The sequence below is a fragment of the Amblyraja radiata genome, chromosome 3, assembly GCF_010909765.2.
Source record: "Amblyraja radiata isolate CabotCenter1 chromosome 3, sAmbRad1.1.pri, whole genome shotgun sequence".
NCBI classification, from domain to species: domain Eukaryota; kingdom Metazoa; phylum Chordata; class Chondrichthyes; order Rajiformes; family Rajidae; genus Amblyraja; species Amblyraja radiata.
In genome coordinates, this window is record NC_045958.1 from 12,092,791 (window position 1) to 12,108,970 (window position 16,180).

Here is a 16,180-nt window from a genome sequence, read left to right on the forward strand (position 1 = left end):
GGTTAGTTCCACCCATACCATAAGGAGCTCCATAGATGCTGCTGCACCCGCTGAGTTCCTCCAGCATTTTTGTGTACCTTCAATTTTCCAGCATCTGCAGTTCCTTCTTAAACACCATAATGCCCCTGTCCCACGTAGGAAACCTGAACGGAAACCTCTGGAGACTTTGCGCCCGACCCAAGGTTTCCGTGCGTTTCCCGGAGGTTTGTGTCAGTCTCCCTACCTGCTTTCCACTACCTGCAACCTCCGGCAACCACCTGCAACCTCCGGGAACCGCACGGAAATCTTGGGTGGGCCGCAAAGTCTCCAGAGGTTTCCGTTCAGGTTTCCTAAGTGGGACAGGGGCATTAGGAGCTGAATTCGTCCATTGAGCCCATCCAGCCATTCAACATGGCCAATCTATTTTCGTTCTCAACCCCATTCTCCCTACTTCTCCCTGTAACCTGCACACCCTTTTACTAATCAAGAATCTATCAGCCTCTGCTTTTAGAATACCCAATGTCAGACATCTGTGGCAATGAATTCCACAGATTCCCCACCCTCTGCCGAGAAAAACACACAACTCCTCAGCTCCATTGTGAAGGTAGTCCTTTTATTCTGAGGCTGTGTCCTCTGGTGGTAGCCTCTCCAGTTAATGTAAGCATTCTTTCCGACCTTGCAGTAAAGGTGGAAATGAATACATTTGGTGGTGTGGGGGGGAAAAAAAGTTGAGGGAAACAATCCACTCCATTAAAAGTGCTGATTCTCGCTTTCGCTCGCGTTATTCACACAGGTCACCAGATCCAAACAATGGTGTCAAGTGACAGCCCGCAGCTGTCTGCGACAACACGCGTTATAGACAGAGGACACACACACACACAGAGCCTATTGATCCAAGCTCGCTGCTGCCACAATCCTCGATCTTTTATTTCATCCTTACAAACGGCCGGATTGCTGATTAAATCTCCCTCTCGTGTTATTGACGTAATTGATGAGTATCGCTTTTTTTTCCCCCTCTCTCTTTTTTTTTCAATCCGACCCCCGAATTAGAACCGGGATTCGGCTGTTCGCTGCTTTACACACCTCGGTGTACTCTGGTTTTCGTGAAAGGATGGATTGAAATCTAATGCATCTGCCTGGTGAGCTTCACTGACGTCAGGACTCGGAAGCCTGTGACTGGACTGGAGCTGGGTTTGTGGATATTTCTAAATATAATCGCTGTCCCTGCCCGGTGCACAGTGCCCGCTGCCCAGTGCTCGCTGCCCGTTCACGACTCATTAGCATTCGGCAGCAAAGCACACGGACGGAGCACGTATGTGAAACTGACGAGGAGAGTAAAGTTCACCGCCCGGAATCCCTGGCTGCTGCTGCTGCTGCTGGGGACTCGGTCCAGCTCACTTCTAGTTTCTTTGTTATTCGGATCGTGGACTCAACTATGAATAAATCGCCCCTTTGGCTTCCCGCTGTTGACAAGCTGCCGATACAACAATAACCATGTAAGTTGCAGGCACGGATTTGGCGATCGATGGTAGGTGTGTTTATTTTTATTTGGGCTCACGCTCAGTCAGAGCCGCTCGATGCAAAGACTCATTAGGCTGGGTAGCTCGCACACACACACACACACACACACACAGCACAAAGCCCCAGCCCAGCCAGATGCCTGCAGCTCATTGTACAGGAGTGTTTTCAGTCTGCAGCCGCCCGGCCCCGCTTGACCCTCTGTAACCTCTCCCTTCTCTAGGTCGGTTCGCATCGTGGCGTTGGGCAACGAGAAAGGGGGCTTCGAAGAAAGCTTGCAGCAACCGGATCTGATCACCACCTATTTCGGCAGACATGCTATTATCCGGCACATTGAAGAGAGGCGGCTGCTGGGTTTAGCTACCCACAACGGATTCCCTGCATTCGTCGAGTACCAGGCGTATGTCTTCGGCAGAGTCCGGGTACTAATTCACGACTGTCCCAGTTGGGTAAGGGAGCAACAAGTACCGAATGGGACTCGCTTAGGGCCAACTGAACAATGTAGGACTGTGCAACCCGTCCCGAAGTCACCCCCTCACACATCCCACCCAACCGCTTACATTCAATAGTCTCCTCATTCTGCTGCAGGACGTCCAGTTGACCTGAGGGCGAATAGTTTTAAAAGTTTGCAAATTCAAAATGCTATGTTTATGGAGGCATGTTAGATGTGAGAGGCACAAGAAAATCTCCAGGCTGCTGTCTTATCGTTGAAACATTTGTTTTACATTATTTGACGGTTTGCTACATAGCAATCCATTCGTGCCTCTCGCACACAGATAAGTCTTGTGTTCCCCACACGGTCAAGACGTCACGAGTGTCAACTGGAGTTGGTTCATTTCGTCCATTCAATCAGATCAGGATGATCTTTTATCCCAGCACCACTATGATGTAGTAACCCCATATTAGTTGAGTCCCCTAATTCAAAAAAGAACAATAAAATAAATGCCTGTACTGAATATGCTCCGTCATTGAGCTTCCACAGCCTTCTCAGGTAGAAAACTCCAAACATTCCCTACTTTTTGTATGAACGTTTTTCTCCTCATCTCAAACTAAAAGTCTGATCCCTTATTTGCCTCTTTTGGTAGAAAGAAAAGCAGCTATTTTATACCTTTCCTTGTTTTCCCTCACTATTAAAAAGCCATCATTTTTACCAAGACACAATTCTTTAGAAACTTCCTGTAACCATTAGTCATTGGTTACCTTCAGGAGGTACATTAAAGGATCAAGCCAGGGTGAACAGAATTCCTTTTAAAAATAAGTAGCACAAGTATGCTTCTGATCCTATACTTCCAGTGAACAACATGGAAAATAGCTATGGCTATTATAATATATAGGCCTAATACACATGTTTAGAATAAGACCAAGGGGGACCCGTTGGGTCCCGTCCCCTCAACGCGTGTTTGCGGGGGGGGGGGGGGGGCTGCGGCGTAACACCCCCGCACACACACTAACCACCCCCCCCCCCCCACACACACATACACACATATTAACCACCCCCCTTGATATTATATTAATATTCATTGGCTCATTTTACCCCATCCCTGCCCTATCTCGAGGAGCAGAGAGAGTGGGACAGAGAAAGAGATAGAGGGGGGAGATGGGATGGAGAGGGGGGCGAGAGAAGGGGGGTAGAGGGGGAGGAGAGAGGGGGAGGAGAGGGGAAGGACACTTACTGCTGAACACTTCAGTTAAAGGAGCAAAATATTAGCTTCCCAAAATTGAAATGCAATTAAAATATTTTGAAATTATCATCCAAGGTATATAAAATTCATAAAAATAAAAATATTGTGAGCCGTTTGGGACCCTATAATCTGAAAAAGGATGTGCTGGCATTGGAGACGGTCCAGAGGAGGTTAACAAGAATAATCCCAGGAATAATTGGGAGAAGATATCATGAACATTCAAAGGCCCTGGGCCTGTACTCGCTGGAGTTTAGAAGGATGAGGGGGAGACCTCATTGAAACTTACTGAATAGTGAAAAGCCTGTATAGAGTGAATGTGGTGAGGATGTTTCCACAAGTGGGAGAGTCGGGACCAGAGGGCATAGCCTCAGAATAAAAGGATGTACCTTTAGAAAGGAGATAAGATGGAATTTCTTTAGTAAGAGGGTGGTGAATCTGTAGAATTCATTGCAACAGACGGCTATGGAGGTCAAGTCAATGGATATTTTTAAGGCGGAGATAGATCGATTATTGATTAGTAAGGGTGTCAGGGGTTATGGGGCAAAGGCAGGAGAATGGGGTTAGACAATAGACAATAGATGCAGGAGCAGGCCATTTGGCCCTTCGAGCCAGCACCGCCATTCAATGTAATCATGGCTGATCATCCCCAATCAGTACCCCGTTCCTGCCTTCTCCCCATATCCCTTGACTCCGCTATTTTTAAGAGCCCTATCTAGCTCTCTCTTGAAAGCATCCAGAGAACCTGCCTCCGCCGCCTTCTGAGGCAGAGAATTCCACAGACTCACCACTCTCTGTGAGAAAAGGTGTTTCCTCGTCTCTGTTCTAAATGGCTTACTCCTTATTCTTAAATGTGGCCCCTGGTTCTGGACTCCCCCAACATCAGGAACATGTTTCCTGCCTCTAGCGTGTCCAAGCCCTTAACAATCTTATATGTTTCAATGAGATATCCTCTCATCCTTCTAAACTCCAGAGTGTACAAGCCCAGCTGCTCCATTCTCTCAGCATATGACAGTCCCGCCATCCCGGGAATTAACCTTGTTGAGAAGGAATGATAGATCAGCCATGATTGAATGGCAGAGTAGACCTAATGGACCGAATGGCGTTATTCTACTCCTAGAACTGATCTTAGTTGTCAATCTATAAAAGGCAATGAGAAACAACAGTTGTCTCTTATCTATATTCTGGTTATATTTTGAATGTTCACGGGAAGAAATTGTACATTCCATATTTTAGTAACTATAGTACAGACACTGCTACTTAATATCCAGGTCACTTTTCTTGGGTAGTGAGTATTTGGAAGTAAATCAGTCAGAATGTACTGTACTATTTGGGAATTACTCAGGCTCCTATTATTAGCTTGTGTTAATGAAGTGCAAATTTAATGTAACAAACATTAGGATTGTGACAGTAATTACGCAAATGTGTTATTCAATTAACATAGCTATGAGTGGCGACATTCATTCTTTCTTCCAAAAGGGAAGCATATAGATGTTAAAGGCAATATGCGAATGTAATATTATATTTATGATACACTGCTAAGGCTTGGCAGCTGGCACGTAGGCGCCTATCAGCTCTAGTAGCGATGCACTCTGGATGATGAGCAGAGCAAAATTCTGATCACAAGATCGTCCTTGGCAACAGCTGAGTAAAGCACTTAGGAATTACATGAGAAAAGCTTCATCTTTGCGGAAGCAACTGAAAGATGCAATATTTTTAAAGAGGTAACCGAGAGTGACCGATAAGTGTTCGGCACGGACTTGAAGGGCTGAGATGGCCTGTTTTCCGTGCTGTAATTGTTATATGGAGAGCTGAATATATCGAGACAAAATGTGTGTACTAAAATATCAAATGGGACACAATTTTGAAAATTCACCTGGTGGTAGTAGGTGTCAGATGGATTGTGGCTTCTGTCATAATATGTCAATTAATACTCCAAATAAACACTACCAATGACTTTAGTTTCTCAATTGTAGGGTTAACAAATATTTGTTATGATAAATTTTCATTTTAAAATCAACTCTTTCAAGTTTCAAAACCATTAATTAGCTTAGTTTATTATTGTCACGTGATACGGTGACAAGCTTTTTTTTGCGTGCTATCGCAGATAGAGCATAAATGAAATAATGTTTAGTGCAGGATAAAGTCCAGTAAAGTCTGATTTAAAGATAGTCCGATGATCTTTAATCAGGTAGTGAAGATGGTTGTGAAAATTTGCAGCAGGATTGTGATCGATTGGCCAGGTGGACTGAGGAATGGTTGATGGAATTTAATACAGAGAAATGTGAGGTGTCTAACATGGGCAGGACCTAACATGGGCCTGGGCCTACACAGTGAATGGTAGGCCTCTGGGGAATGTTATAGAGCAGAGGGATCTCGGAGTGGAGGTGCATGGTTCCTTGAAGGTGGAGTCGCAAGTAGATAGGGTGATCAAAAAGGCTTTTGGCATATTGGCCTTCATCAGTCAGAGTATTGAGTATAGAAGTTGGGAGATTATGTTGCAGGTGTTTAAGATGTTGGTGAGGCTGCAATTAGAGTATTGTGGTCAGTTCTGGGCACCATGTTATAGGGACGATATTGTCAAGCTGGAGAGGTGTACAGGGCAGATTGACGAGGATGTTGCCGGACTAAAGGATGAGAGGAATAAATCGGAGAGATGCGCAGGGTCTGCGGCAGAGAGTTCCAGAGATTCACCACTCTCTGTGTGAAAAATGTTTTTCTCATCTCGGTCCTAAAGGATTTCCCCATTATCCTTAAACTGTGACCCCTTGTCCTGGACTTCCCCAACACCGGTAACAATCTTCCTGCATCTAGCCTGTCCAACCCCTTAAGAATTTTGTAAGTTTCTATAAGATCCCCCCTCAATCTTCTAAATTCTAGTGAGTGCAAGCCGAGTCTATCCAGTCTTTCTTCATATGAAAGTCCTGACATCCCAGGAGTGGTCTCACAAATACCCTGTACAACTGCAGTAGAACCTCCCTGCTCCTATACTCAAATCCTGTTGCTATGAATGCTAACATACCATTCGCTTTCTTCACTACCTCCTGCACCTGCAAGCCTACTTTCAATGACTGGTGTACCATGACACCCAGCTCTCGTTGCATCTCCCCTTTTCCTAATCGGCCACCATTTAGATAATGGGGTCACGTACAACAAAACTGCTAACTAACCCTTCCTCATTACTCAGTACCCAGTCTAGAATAGCCTGCTCTCTTGTTGATTCCTCTACATGTTGGTTTAGAAAACTATCCCGCACACATTCCAAGAAATCCTCTTCCTCAGCACCCCAGCCAATTTGATTCACCCAATCTATATGTAGATTGAAGTCACCCATTATAACTGTTTTACCTTTGTTGCATGCATTTCTAATTTCCTGTTTGATGCCATCCCCAACTCCGATACTACTGTTAGGTGGCCTGTACACAACACCCACTAGTGTTTTCTGCCCCTTAGTGTTTCGCAGCTCTACCCATATCGATTCCACATCCTCCAAGCTAATGTCCTTCCTTTCCATTACGTTAATCTCCTCTCTAACCAGCAACACGACCCCACCTCCTTTTCCTTTCTGTCTATCCCTCCTGAATATTGAATATCCCTGGATGTTCAGCACCCAGCCTTGGTCACCCTGGAGCCATGTCTCCATGATCCCAACTATATCATAATCATTAATAGCTATCTGCACATTCAACTCATCCACCTTATTACGAATGCTCCTTGCATTGAGACACAAAGTCTTCAGGCTTGTTTTTACAATGCTCTTACCCCTTATACAATTATGTTGAAAAGTTCCCCTTTTTGATTTTTGCCCTGGATTTGTCTGCCTGCCACTTTTACTTTTCACCTTGCTACCTATTGCTTCTACCCTCATTTTACACCCCTCTGTCTCTCTGCTCACACATTTAAGAACCCCACCATCTCTTATTCTCTGTTTATTATTGTTTTCTTCTTTCCCCCCTACATGTTGGGTCTGAGTGCTTCCCTTCTCTGCCTCCTGCCTCACACACTGTCTACTAGCTTTCTCTATTTGAGTCCCTCCCCCCATCCGTTCTAGTTTAGTCTCCGCAGTAGCCTTTACAAATCTCCCCGCCAGATTATCGGTCCCCCTCGGGTTCAAGTGCAACCCGTCCTTTTTGTACAGGTCACACCTTCCACAAAAGAGGTCCCAATGTTCCAGAAACTTGAATCCCTGCCCGCTGCACCAGTCCTTCAGCCACGCATTTATCCTCCACCTTGCTCCATTCCTACTCTCACTGTCGCGTGGCACAGGCAGTAATCCCGAGATTGTTACCTTTGCGGTCCTTCTCCTTAACTCTCCTCCTAACTCCCTAAATTTTCCTTTCAGGACCTCTTCCCTTTTTCTACCTATATCATTGGTACCTATGTGTACCACGAACCTCAGGCTCCTCTCCCTTCCATTTCAGGATATCTTGGACACGTTCAGACACATCCCAGACGCTGGCACCAGGGAGGCAAACTACCATCTGGGTCTCCCGACTACGTCCACAGAATCGCCTATCTGAACCCCTAACTATAGAGTCCTCTATTACTACTGCCCTCCTCTTCTTTTCCTTACCCTTCTGAGCAACAGGACCGGTCTCTGTACTGGAGGCCCAGCCGCTGTTGCTACCCCCAGGTAGGCTGTCCCCCCCAACAGTACTCAAACAGGAGTACTTATTGTCAAGGTGTACAGCCACCGGGGTACTCTCTAGTCCCTGCCTCTGCCCCTCTGCCCTCCTAACCGTGACCCACTTGCCTGCCTCCTGTGGTCTTGGAGTGACCACCTCTCTGTAACTCCTCTCTATGACTTCCTCGCTCTCCCTGACCAGACGGAGGTCATCGAGCTGCTGCTCCAGTTTCCTAATACGGTCCCTTAGGAGCCCCATCTCGACGCACCTGACGCAGATGTGGACGTCTGGAAGGCTATCAGACTCCATGACCTCCCACATCTGACATCCAGAACAGTAAACTGCCCTGGCCCTCATTCTCCTGCCTTACCCTGGATACAATACAATACAATACAATACAATACAAACTGCTGGAAGAAATCAGCAGGGATCTGACTCCCAATCAGCTGCTCCCTCTGGTCCGCTTCCACCAATCAGCGGCTTCCTCAAGCCCACTTGTTTTGAAATGCAACGGCTCTTGGGCCTCTATAAAAAACAAGCTGCGCGCTCAGGTTTTAACCCTACCGCTCGGGCGTAGCTCCTCCCTCTGCGACCGCTCCAGCGGCTCTTGGGCCTCTGTAATGTACATGGATAGGACAGGTTTTGAGGGATATGGGCCAAATGCAGGCAGGTGGGACTAGTGTAGCTGGCACATGTTGGCCGGTGTGGGCAAGTTGGAACTGTTTCCATGCTGTGTCACTCCATGACTCTATGAGGTAGATGGTAGATCAGGACCACACTCCAGTTGGGTTCAGTTGCCTGATAATTACTTATACCATCAAAAAAAAGTTATGGAATCCCCACGTTCTATATAGTTGCTTAGAAGGCGCAAAATTAAATGTATTTGGAAATATTGAATGCATCTTGAAGTGCATTAAACTGCAAAATTGTGATCCCCTCATCCATCAGGTTAATAATAAAGGATTATCTATAGGGTCTTTAATTGTATCCAAACTGTTCTCAAAACTCATGTTTGGCTTCTCGGACCATTCTTTGTATTATTTCTAAATCATAAAGAGATTGTTTCAAAATAGCTTGCAATAGTATCTGCGAGGATGACACTTTCATTTAATTATAGCTTAGCAATTAAACATTGACTTTGCTAAGTAACGGGAATTTTGGGCACTTTGTTGAGACTATGTACTGTAACTATTTCAATACCATGGGTTTGTTCTCAAGATATGAGTTGCATTGGTAAAGCTCATTTAGAGCCCATCTCAAGTGACCCCCAAGGAGACGGTGAAAGATTCTTCTCATTGGAACCCTTGGTATGTTGGATTTCATTAGGAGTCAACTACTTAAGGGCCTGTCCCACGAGCATGCCACTGCATGCGGCAAGTGCGACCAAACCGGAAGCGGGGGCCGCGCGGAGGTCGAGTGATCCCCGTACAGGGCCTGTCCCACCAGCATGCGACTGCATGCGGCAAGCGCCACCAAACCGGAAGCGGGGGCCGCGTGGATGTCGAGTGATCCCGTACGAGTTGATGTGAAGTTCGAGCGAAGTCCGCGGGAAGTTCACGCTAGGCGTACACCGTCAAGACACTGCGTACGGCGTCAAGACGCTGCGTACGGTGTCGAGACGCTGCGCACGCCCGTCGAGGTGGTGCGTACGGCCTCAATGCGGAATTTTTGGACAGTGTCAGTTTTTCGGAGCCCCACGCGGTGTCGGGACCAGCTCTGCACAACTCCATACGGTTCCGGCAATCGAAGTGGGACCGGCCCCGCGAGGCTGCACGGCTCAAGCGACCACGTTAGGTCGCGCTTGCCACATGCAGTCGCCTGCTCGTGGGCCAGGCCCTTTACTAATAGCATAATGTGGAATGCAGTCCAGGCCTGATGGCCAGTCATCTCTGAAGAACAAATTTAGTTTTGCAAGAATGGAATATTATTGAGGAATTTCTTTGCCATGATTTCATTAGTAGTTGGTGTTAATGGGAGAGTAATCAGGAGTCAAGAAAGCAGCTTTGAAGGAATAAACATCTCCTGTTCAATGCTTTTTTACATTCACTCTTTCCCCCAGTGCTCTAATGATGATTATATTGAATTATCACCACGTCATTACAACCTAATTTCCATTCACCTAGCTTTTATCTTGCATCAAAAGTATTTTCCATTATTTAATTGCATGTCATCAAATAGGAGAACATAACATTTACATATAAACACAAACTGTGATCCCATTGATATTGGAGATGCCAGCCGTACTTAAATATAGTGCTTTGACTGCACTATCAAAGTTATTCCACAAAGCAATGGAAAATTACAACTTTACGATGTTTGTCCACAAGCAGTAGAAATCCAAATCCAGGCCACATCTATTAATGATAATGTAAAATAGGGAACATTATATTAATATAATTCTTGTGATGTTTGTAGTATGAAAATGTACATATTGAGTACTTAATGATAAAGTGCAATGTGGATCTATTTCCACAAATTCTTATTTAATATTTTACTTATTAAAATTTAATTTTCAATATTCTTGCTATTGAGGGAGTGCAGCGTAGGTTCATCAGGTTAATTCCCAGGATGGCGGGACGATCATATGTTGATAGAATGGAGCGGCTGGGCTTGTATACTCTGAAATTTAGAAGGATGAGAGGGGTCTTATTGAAACATATAAGATTATTCAGGGTTTGGACACGTTAGAGGAAGGAAACGTGTTCCTGATGTTGGGGGAGTCCAGAACCAGGGGCCACTGTTTAAGAATAAGGGGTAAGCCATTTAGAACGGAGATGAGGAAAACTTTTTCACACAGAGATTTGTGAGTCTGTGGAATTCTCTGCCTCAGAGGGCGGTGGAGACAGGTTCTCTGGATGCTTTCAAGAGAGAGCTAGATAGAGCTCTTAAAGATAGCGGAGTCAGGGGATATGGGGAGAAGGCAGATATTGATTGTGGATGATCAGCCATGATCACATTGAATGGTGGTGTTGGCTCAAGGGGCCGAATGGCCTACTCCTGCACCTATTGTCTATTGGTACTATTTTATTTTTCTATTTTTCTCTGTTTTTGGTTGCCTGCTTTTAGCAATTTTACAAAATGTAATTGAATAGACTACATTCTGCCTGGTGTTTTGAATCTTGATACCATGAGATTGATAAGGGTGGTTGTTGTCTACATGGATTTTAGTATGGTATTTGACAAAGTCCACCATGGTAGGCTGATGCAGAAGATTAAGATGTACTTGGTTGTACGGATTCAGAACTCGCTTACTGATAGAAGACAGACTGTTGTGGTGGAAGGATAATATTCAGGCTTGAGATCTGTGACCAGTGGAGTTATGCAAGGATGTATGCTAGGACCTCTGCTGTCCTTTAATTCTCCATCGCACTCCCACTTTGACCTGTTGGCCTGTGGTTTCCTGTACTGTTACAATGTGGCACATTAAAGATGGGAAGATGTGAAGGAGATGTAAATGTAGACGGGTTAGTTAGTCAGTTTGGAGACTTCACCAAGATTGCTGTGGCCGCAGACTGTAAGGAAGCATATCAAAGTATACATCGGGATATAAATCAGCTACAGAAATAGGCAGAGAAATGGTAGATGAATAATCTAAGCAGTCTAATAGCCCTGTCTCACGGTGCGAGTCCACTCACGAGTGATCCCGAGTGAAAGAAAAAATCAAACGAGATTCCAAGTTTATGTTCACGAGTTTAAACGAGTTCCCATGTGTATGTCTAAGTTTGTCGGTTACTTCGCATTACTGCGATGTTCCAAGTTCACTCTCAAGAGTTACCAAGTTCTTCTCCCGAGTTACTCTTGAGCCAACAACGACTACTGACGTGTGGAAAACTCATCACATGGATAAAAATGATGTCATGTAGTTTTGTTTACTATAAAAAGCCTCCCATGATCATGGACAGAACTGCCCCGATGATCAGCTTCTCCGTGTCTCTTACGTAGCTACATGCTTCTCAGGGACGCCGCTCGATTCTCAGATTCTGCTCAGACGCGTTCCCCACATAAATGAACGAATTGGGCCAACCCATTCATTTGTTTGCAAACTCCAGCCACAGGCAACGTACCTGGTATTTTTTCCTAGGGCAGTGCTGTGCGTAAGTGACATGGTGATGTCTTGTCATGTAATTAACCACTGTGTGTTTGCAAACAAAAAAAACAGGTTTAACCTTTTATCAAATCGTTGCCTATCATTGTTACTCAGAGAGTGGTAGCTGTGTGGAATGAGCTTCCAGTTAAGGTGGTGGAGGCAGGTTCGTTTTTATCATTTAAAAATAAATTGGATAGTTATATGGATGGGAAAGGAATGGAGGGTTATGGTCTGAGCGCAGGTATATGGGACTAGGGGAGATTATGTGTTCGGCACGGACTAGAGGGGTCGAGATGGCCTGTTTCCGTGCTGTAATTGTTATATGGTTATATGGTTATATGGTTACAATGCAATAAATGGCATTTAAAGTACTCGGCTGTCAAAAAAAGCACAAAACGTAAAGGAGTTTAAGAAACAGACTGCAGGGAGAACTTGAAAAGTTTTGCAAATCGATTAATTTCAGGTAGAAGTTGAACTCAAGATTTAAATCCCCTGAAAGTTAGTTTTCTTAACACAGGATAGATGTTCTGCCAGAACGGAGTTGCTGAATAAAATCGTCTCCCGTTTTCCTCTGTTTCTTGCATGACCTCGGCTTGCCAGCTTCATTTCACACTCCGTGATCTGTGTAATGTATATAAGTGTAAAATAATAAACTGACCAAGAAGGTCCAGTGTTCTCCCCTGTTAGTTTAGTTTAGTGTAGAGATACAGCGCGGAAACAGGCCCTTCGGACCACCGAGTCCGCGCCGACCAGCGATCCCCGCACACTAACACCATCCTACACCCACTATGGACATTTTTACATTCACCAAGCCAATTAACCTACAAACCTGTACGTCTTTGGAGTGTGGGAGGATCTCGGAGAAAACCCACGCAGGTCACAGGGAGAACTTACAAACTCAGTACAGGCAGCACCCGTATCCGGGATCGAACCCGGGTCTCCGACGCTGCATTCGCTGTCAGGCAGCAACTCTACCGCTGCACCACCGTGAATGAAGGCTTGTTTTAAGTATCAAATAGAGGAACTGGACAGCATCTCATACAGTAAGTATATTCTGATTCAGTATTGAAAGTTATTCATTTTCAGAACGTAAAACACTAGGCAGGATCTCGGCCCCGCACTCGCTGCCATTGTGCAGCAAGGAGGCGGTGGGGGCAAAGTTACAGAAGACAGCTCCATCCTGCGGCTTTGAGTTAAAGAGAGAATTCAGCGCGGCCGCATCTATTGATGTGACCTACAAAGGGAACATGTGCACCGTCCAGAGCCAGAGCAGTTATACTTATGCCCCTGTCCCACTTAGGAAACCTGAATGGAAACCTCTGGAGACTTTGCGCCCCACCCAAGGTTTCCGTGCGGTTCCCGGAGGTTTTCGTCAGTCTCCCTACCTGCTTCCACTACCTGCAACCTCCGGCAACCACCTGCAACCTCCGGGAACCGCACGGAAACCTTGGGTGGGGCGCAAAGTCTCCAGAGGTTTCCGTTCAGGTTTCCAAAGTGGGACAGGGGCATTAGGATTTGTTTGAAACACGCATCACGTAGTTAGAAGACCAGCGGGCGGAGGTTTGTAACATTTTAATTGAATTTACTGCCAGGTCTACACACTGCGGGGAGACGGGAGATGAAATCTTTGAAAGTGGACGGATGCCTCCGCGCCTGCTCGTTCTAAGCGGAATATATTTTTAGTTGCCTTTCAAGCCAAGCTTTGGTTTTATTCCTTGTTTTTGTTTATTCGCAAACAATTGTCGTGTGTGAGGGTGTGAGAAGTCCATCCCGGGTGCCGACCGGCCACAGCTGCTGTTTTTTCACATCAGTTGCACATCAGATTGTTGGGAGACGGAGCTCAGGGTTCGCCTCCTGAGTTGCTTTGGTGCCCAGGCATGAGTTGAAGTGGAGGGAGGTTGGGGTGGGGGGATGCGCAGGCGTCATTAATCTGTTTGGGGTGACAAAACTCTTGGGTTAGGCTGGGGTCATTCTCTGCCCTCATCTCTCTCTTTCTGTGTGTGCATTAGCAGGGGGAAGAGCGGTCTACCTCGCTGGGGCACAAGTCCTCTGCTGCCTGCCCCTTGCAGCCATCAACTTGTTTGTTCCTTTGGTGCACCTCATCTGCCCTGCTCCCAGCCCTAGCCCTGCCCCACCTCTCTGCCCCATTCTCTTGGAAATGTCGCTTCCGCCGCTGTAACGTGGAGGGGTCCGGCTGGCTGGCTTGGTGGGTGGGCAGGGAGGGGGAGTGGGTACAAACCACCGAATCCATTCTCAAAAGTCGGGCAGAGCCGTGTAGAACTGGCGTTTCTCTCTGCTTTGTATACGTGGGAATTCCCTCAGTATGGTCACTTTTCACGCGTCCCGCCCGGTGTTAACTCAGGCCAAACCCACGAGTTACTCACGAGTCACCACGGCAAACTCACGGGCTATTACGGTATTGCAAACGAGTTTAAAAGTATCACATTTTTCCTTCAAGAGTATATTTGACTCGTGGAAATATTTCAACATGTTGAACATTTTTCCCCAGTTAACACATTTCCCGAGTACCTGCCGTGAGCGTTACGAGTCGCTAAGTTACCTCCACGAATTCCAACGCTCCCGCTGCGTTAATTCTACGTAATTACCCCGAGTTTGATTTGTTTTTAACTCGGGATCACTCGTGGGTGGACTCGCACCCTGAGACAGAGGTTTAAGGGCAAAGCTGTAGGCAATGTCTTTATGGACTTTAGCACGGCATTTGTCACGGTTCCATATGGTAGGCTGCTTTGAAAGGTTAGACTGCATGGGAACCAGGAGGCCTGTGACTAGTGGTGCGCCTCTGGGAGCAGTGCTGGGCCCATTGCTGTTTGTGGTTTATAACAACAATTTGGATGAGAATGTAGAAGGCATGATTAATAAGTTTGCAGATGACATTAATGTGGGTGGTATCATAGATAGTGAAGATGTTTACCAAATATTACAGCAGAAAATTGAGCCTTTGGGAAAGTGGGTTGAGGAATAGTTAACGGAGTTTAATGCAGATAAGGGTCAGGTGTTGCATTTTGAGAAATCAAACAGGGTAGAACTTTCACAGTGACAAATTCTGCCTATAGAAACATAGAAACATAGAAAATAGGTGCAGGAGTAGGCCATTCGGCCCTTCGAGCCTGCACCGCCATTCAATATGATCATGGCTGATCATCCAACTCAGTATCCCATCCCTGCCTTCTCTCCATACCCCCTGATCCCTTTAGCCACAAGGGCCACATCTAACTCCCTCTTAAATATAGCCAATGAACTGGCCTCAACTACCTTCTGTGGCAGAGATTTCCACAGATTCACCACACTGTGTAAAAAATGATTTTCTCATCTCGGTCCTAAAAGACTTCCCTCTTATCCTTAAACTGTGACCCCTAGTTCTGGACTTCCCCAACATCGGGAATAATCTTCCTGCATCTAGCCTGTCCAACCCCTTAAGAATGTTGTAAGTTTCTATAAGATCCCCCCTCAATCTTCTAAATTCTAGCGTGTACAAGCCGAGTCTATCCAGTCTTTCTTCATATGAAAGTCCTGCCATCCCAGGAATCAATCTGGTGAACCTTCTCTGTACTCCCTCTATGGCAAGAATTAGGTTAGGAGACCAAAACTGTACGCAATACTTCAGGTGTGGTCTCACCAAGACCCTGTACAACTGCAGTAGAGCCTCCCTGCTCCTATACTCAAATCCTAATCTAAGCGGCTTGTATAAAGGAAGTCCAGTCATTATTGGGTAAGTTAAAGTTACCCACTCTAACAACCCTGTGGCTTTTACATTTGTGTACAAGGCTGTAATGTGCCTGAAAAGATGTATTGCTGTTCCTCAAGCTTGTCTTGTGCCACATTGTAACAGTACAGGAAACCACAGGCCAACTTGTCAAAGTGGGAGTGCGATGGCGAATTAAAGAGGCTGGGGTAACAGGAAGCTCACAGTCACTCCTGCAGACTGAACAAAGTAATCTCACAATCTGTGTTTGGATTCCTCAATGTAGAGGAGAAATGCAAATTGTTGTTAAATGATCAGAAGGAAAATTGAAAGAAAACAGAAGAAATTGAAGTGATGTTCGGCGCCGACTCAGTGGACTGAAGGTCATGTTACTGTGCTGTGCCCTATGTATGACTGTGATTGATTCCATGATGTGTCAAAGGGTGGTCAGATGCATGTATCCTACTAAATCTGTAATCTGAAAATTGATCAGACAACTGAAATGCAAGGAATCGAAAAGAGAATTGATTTTTTAAATACACTTTACCGTGAGGCAGGTACAATAGCTACATTTAAAAGATTTGGACAG

General features: G+C 45.7%; 1 protein-coding gene and 1 long non-coding RNA gene across 5 annotated transcripts in view; both read left to right on the forward strand.

The window, feature by feature from the left end:
• Positions 1-813: 813 nt before the first annotated feature.
• Positions 814-16,180, forward strand: part of rhobtb3 (Rho related BTB domain containing 3) — a 93,831-nt gene continuing 78,464 nt past the window's right edge. For 3 of the 4 annotated variants that reach the window (XR_004411319.1, XR_004411318.1, XM_033017300.1), the window contains exons 1-2: positions 814-1,475; positions 1,721-1,946. Coding sequence is in view for 2 of the 4 variants with exons in the window: in XM_033017300.1 (XP_032873191.1) it covers positions 1,474-1,475; positions 1,721-1,946 (228 nt within the window). In the remaining 2 variants the exon portion in view is untranslated. The remainder of the gene's footprint in view (positions 1,476-1,720; positions 1,947-16,180) is intronic. The other variant, XM_033017299.1, reaches the window with a different exon arrangement.
• Positions 11,247-14,935, forward strand: LOC116970796. The gene is made up of 3 exons (XR_004411321.1): positions 11,247-11,257; positions 13,680-13,684; positions 14,845-14,935. It is a non-coding gene; the product is annotated as an uncharacterized LOC116970796 (long non-coding RNA).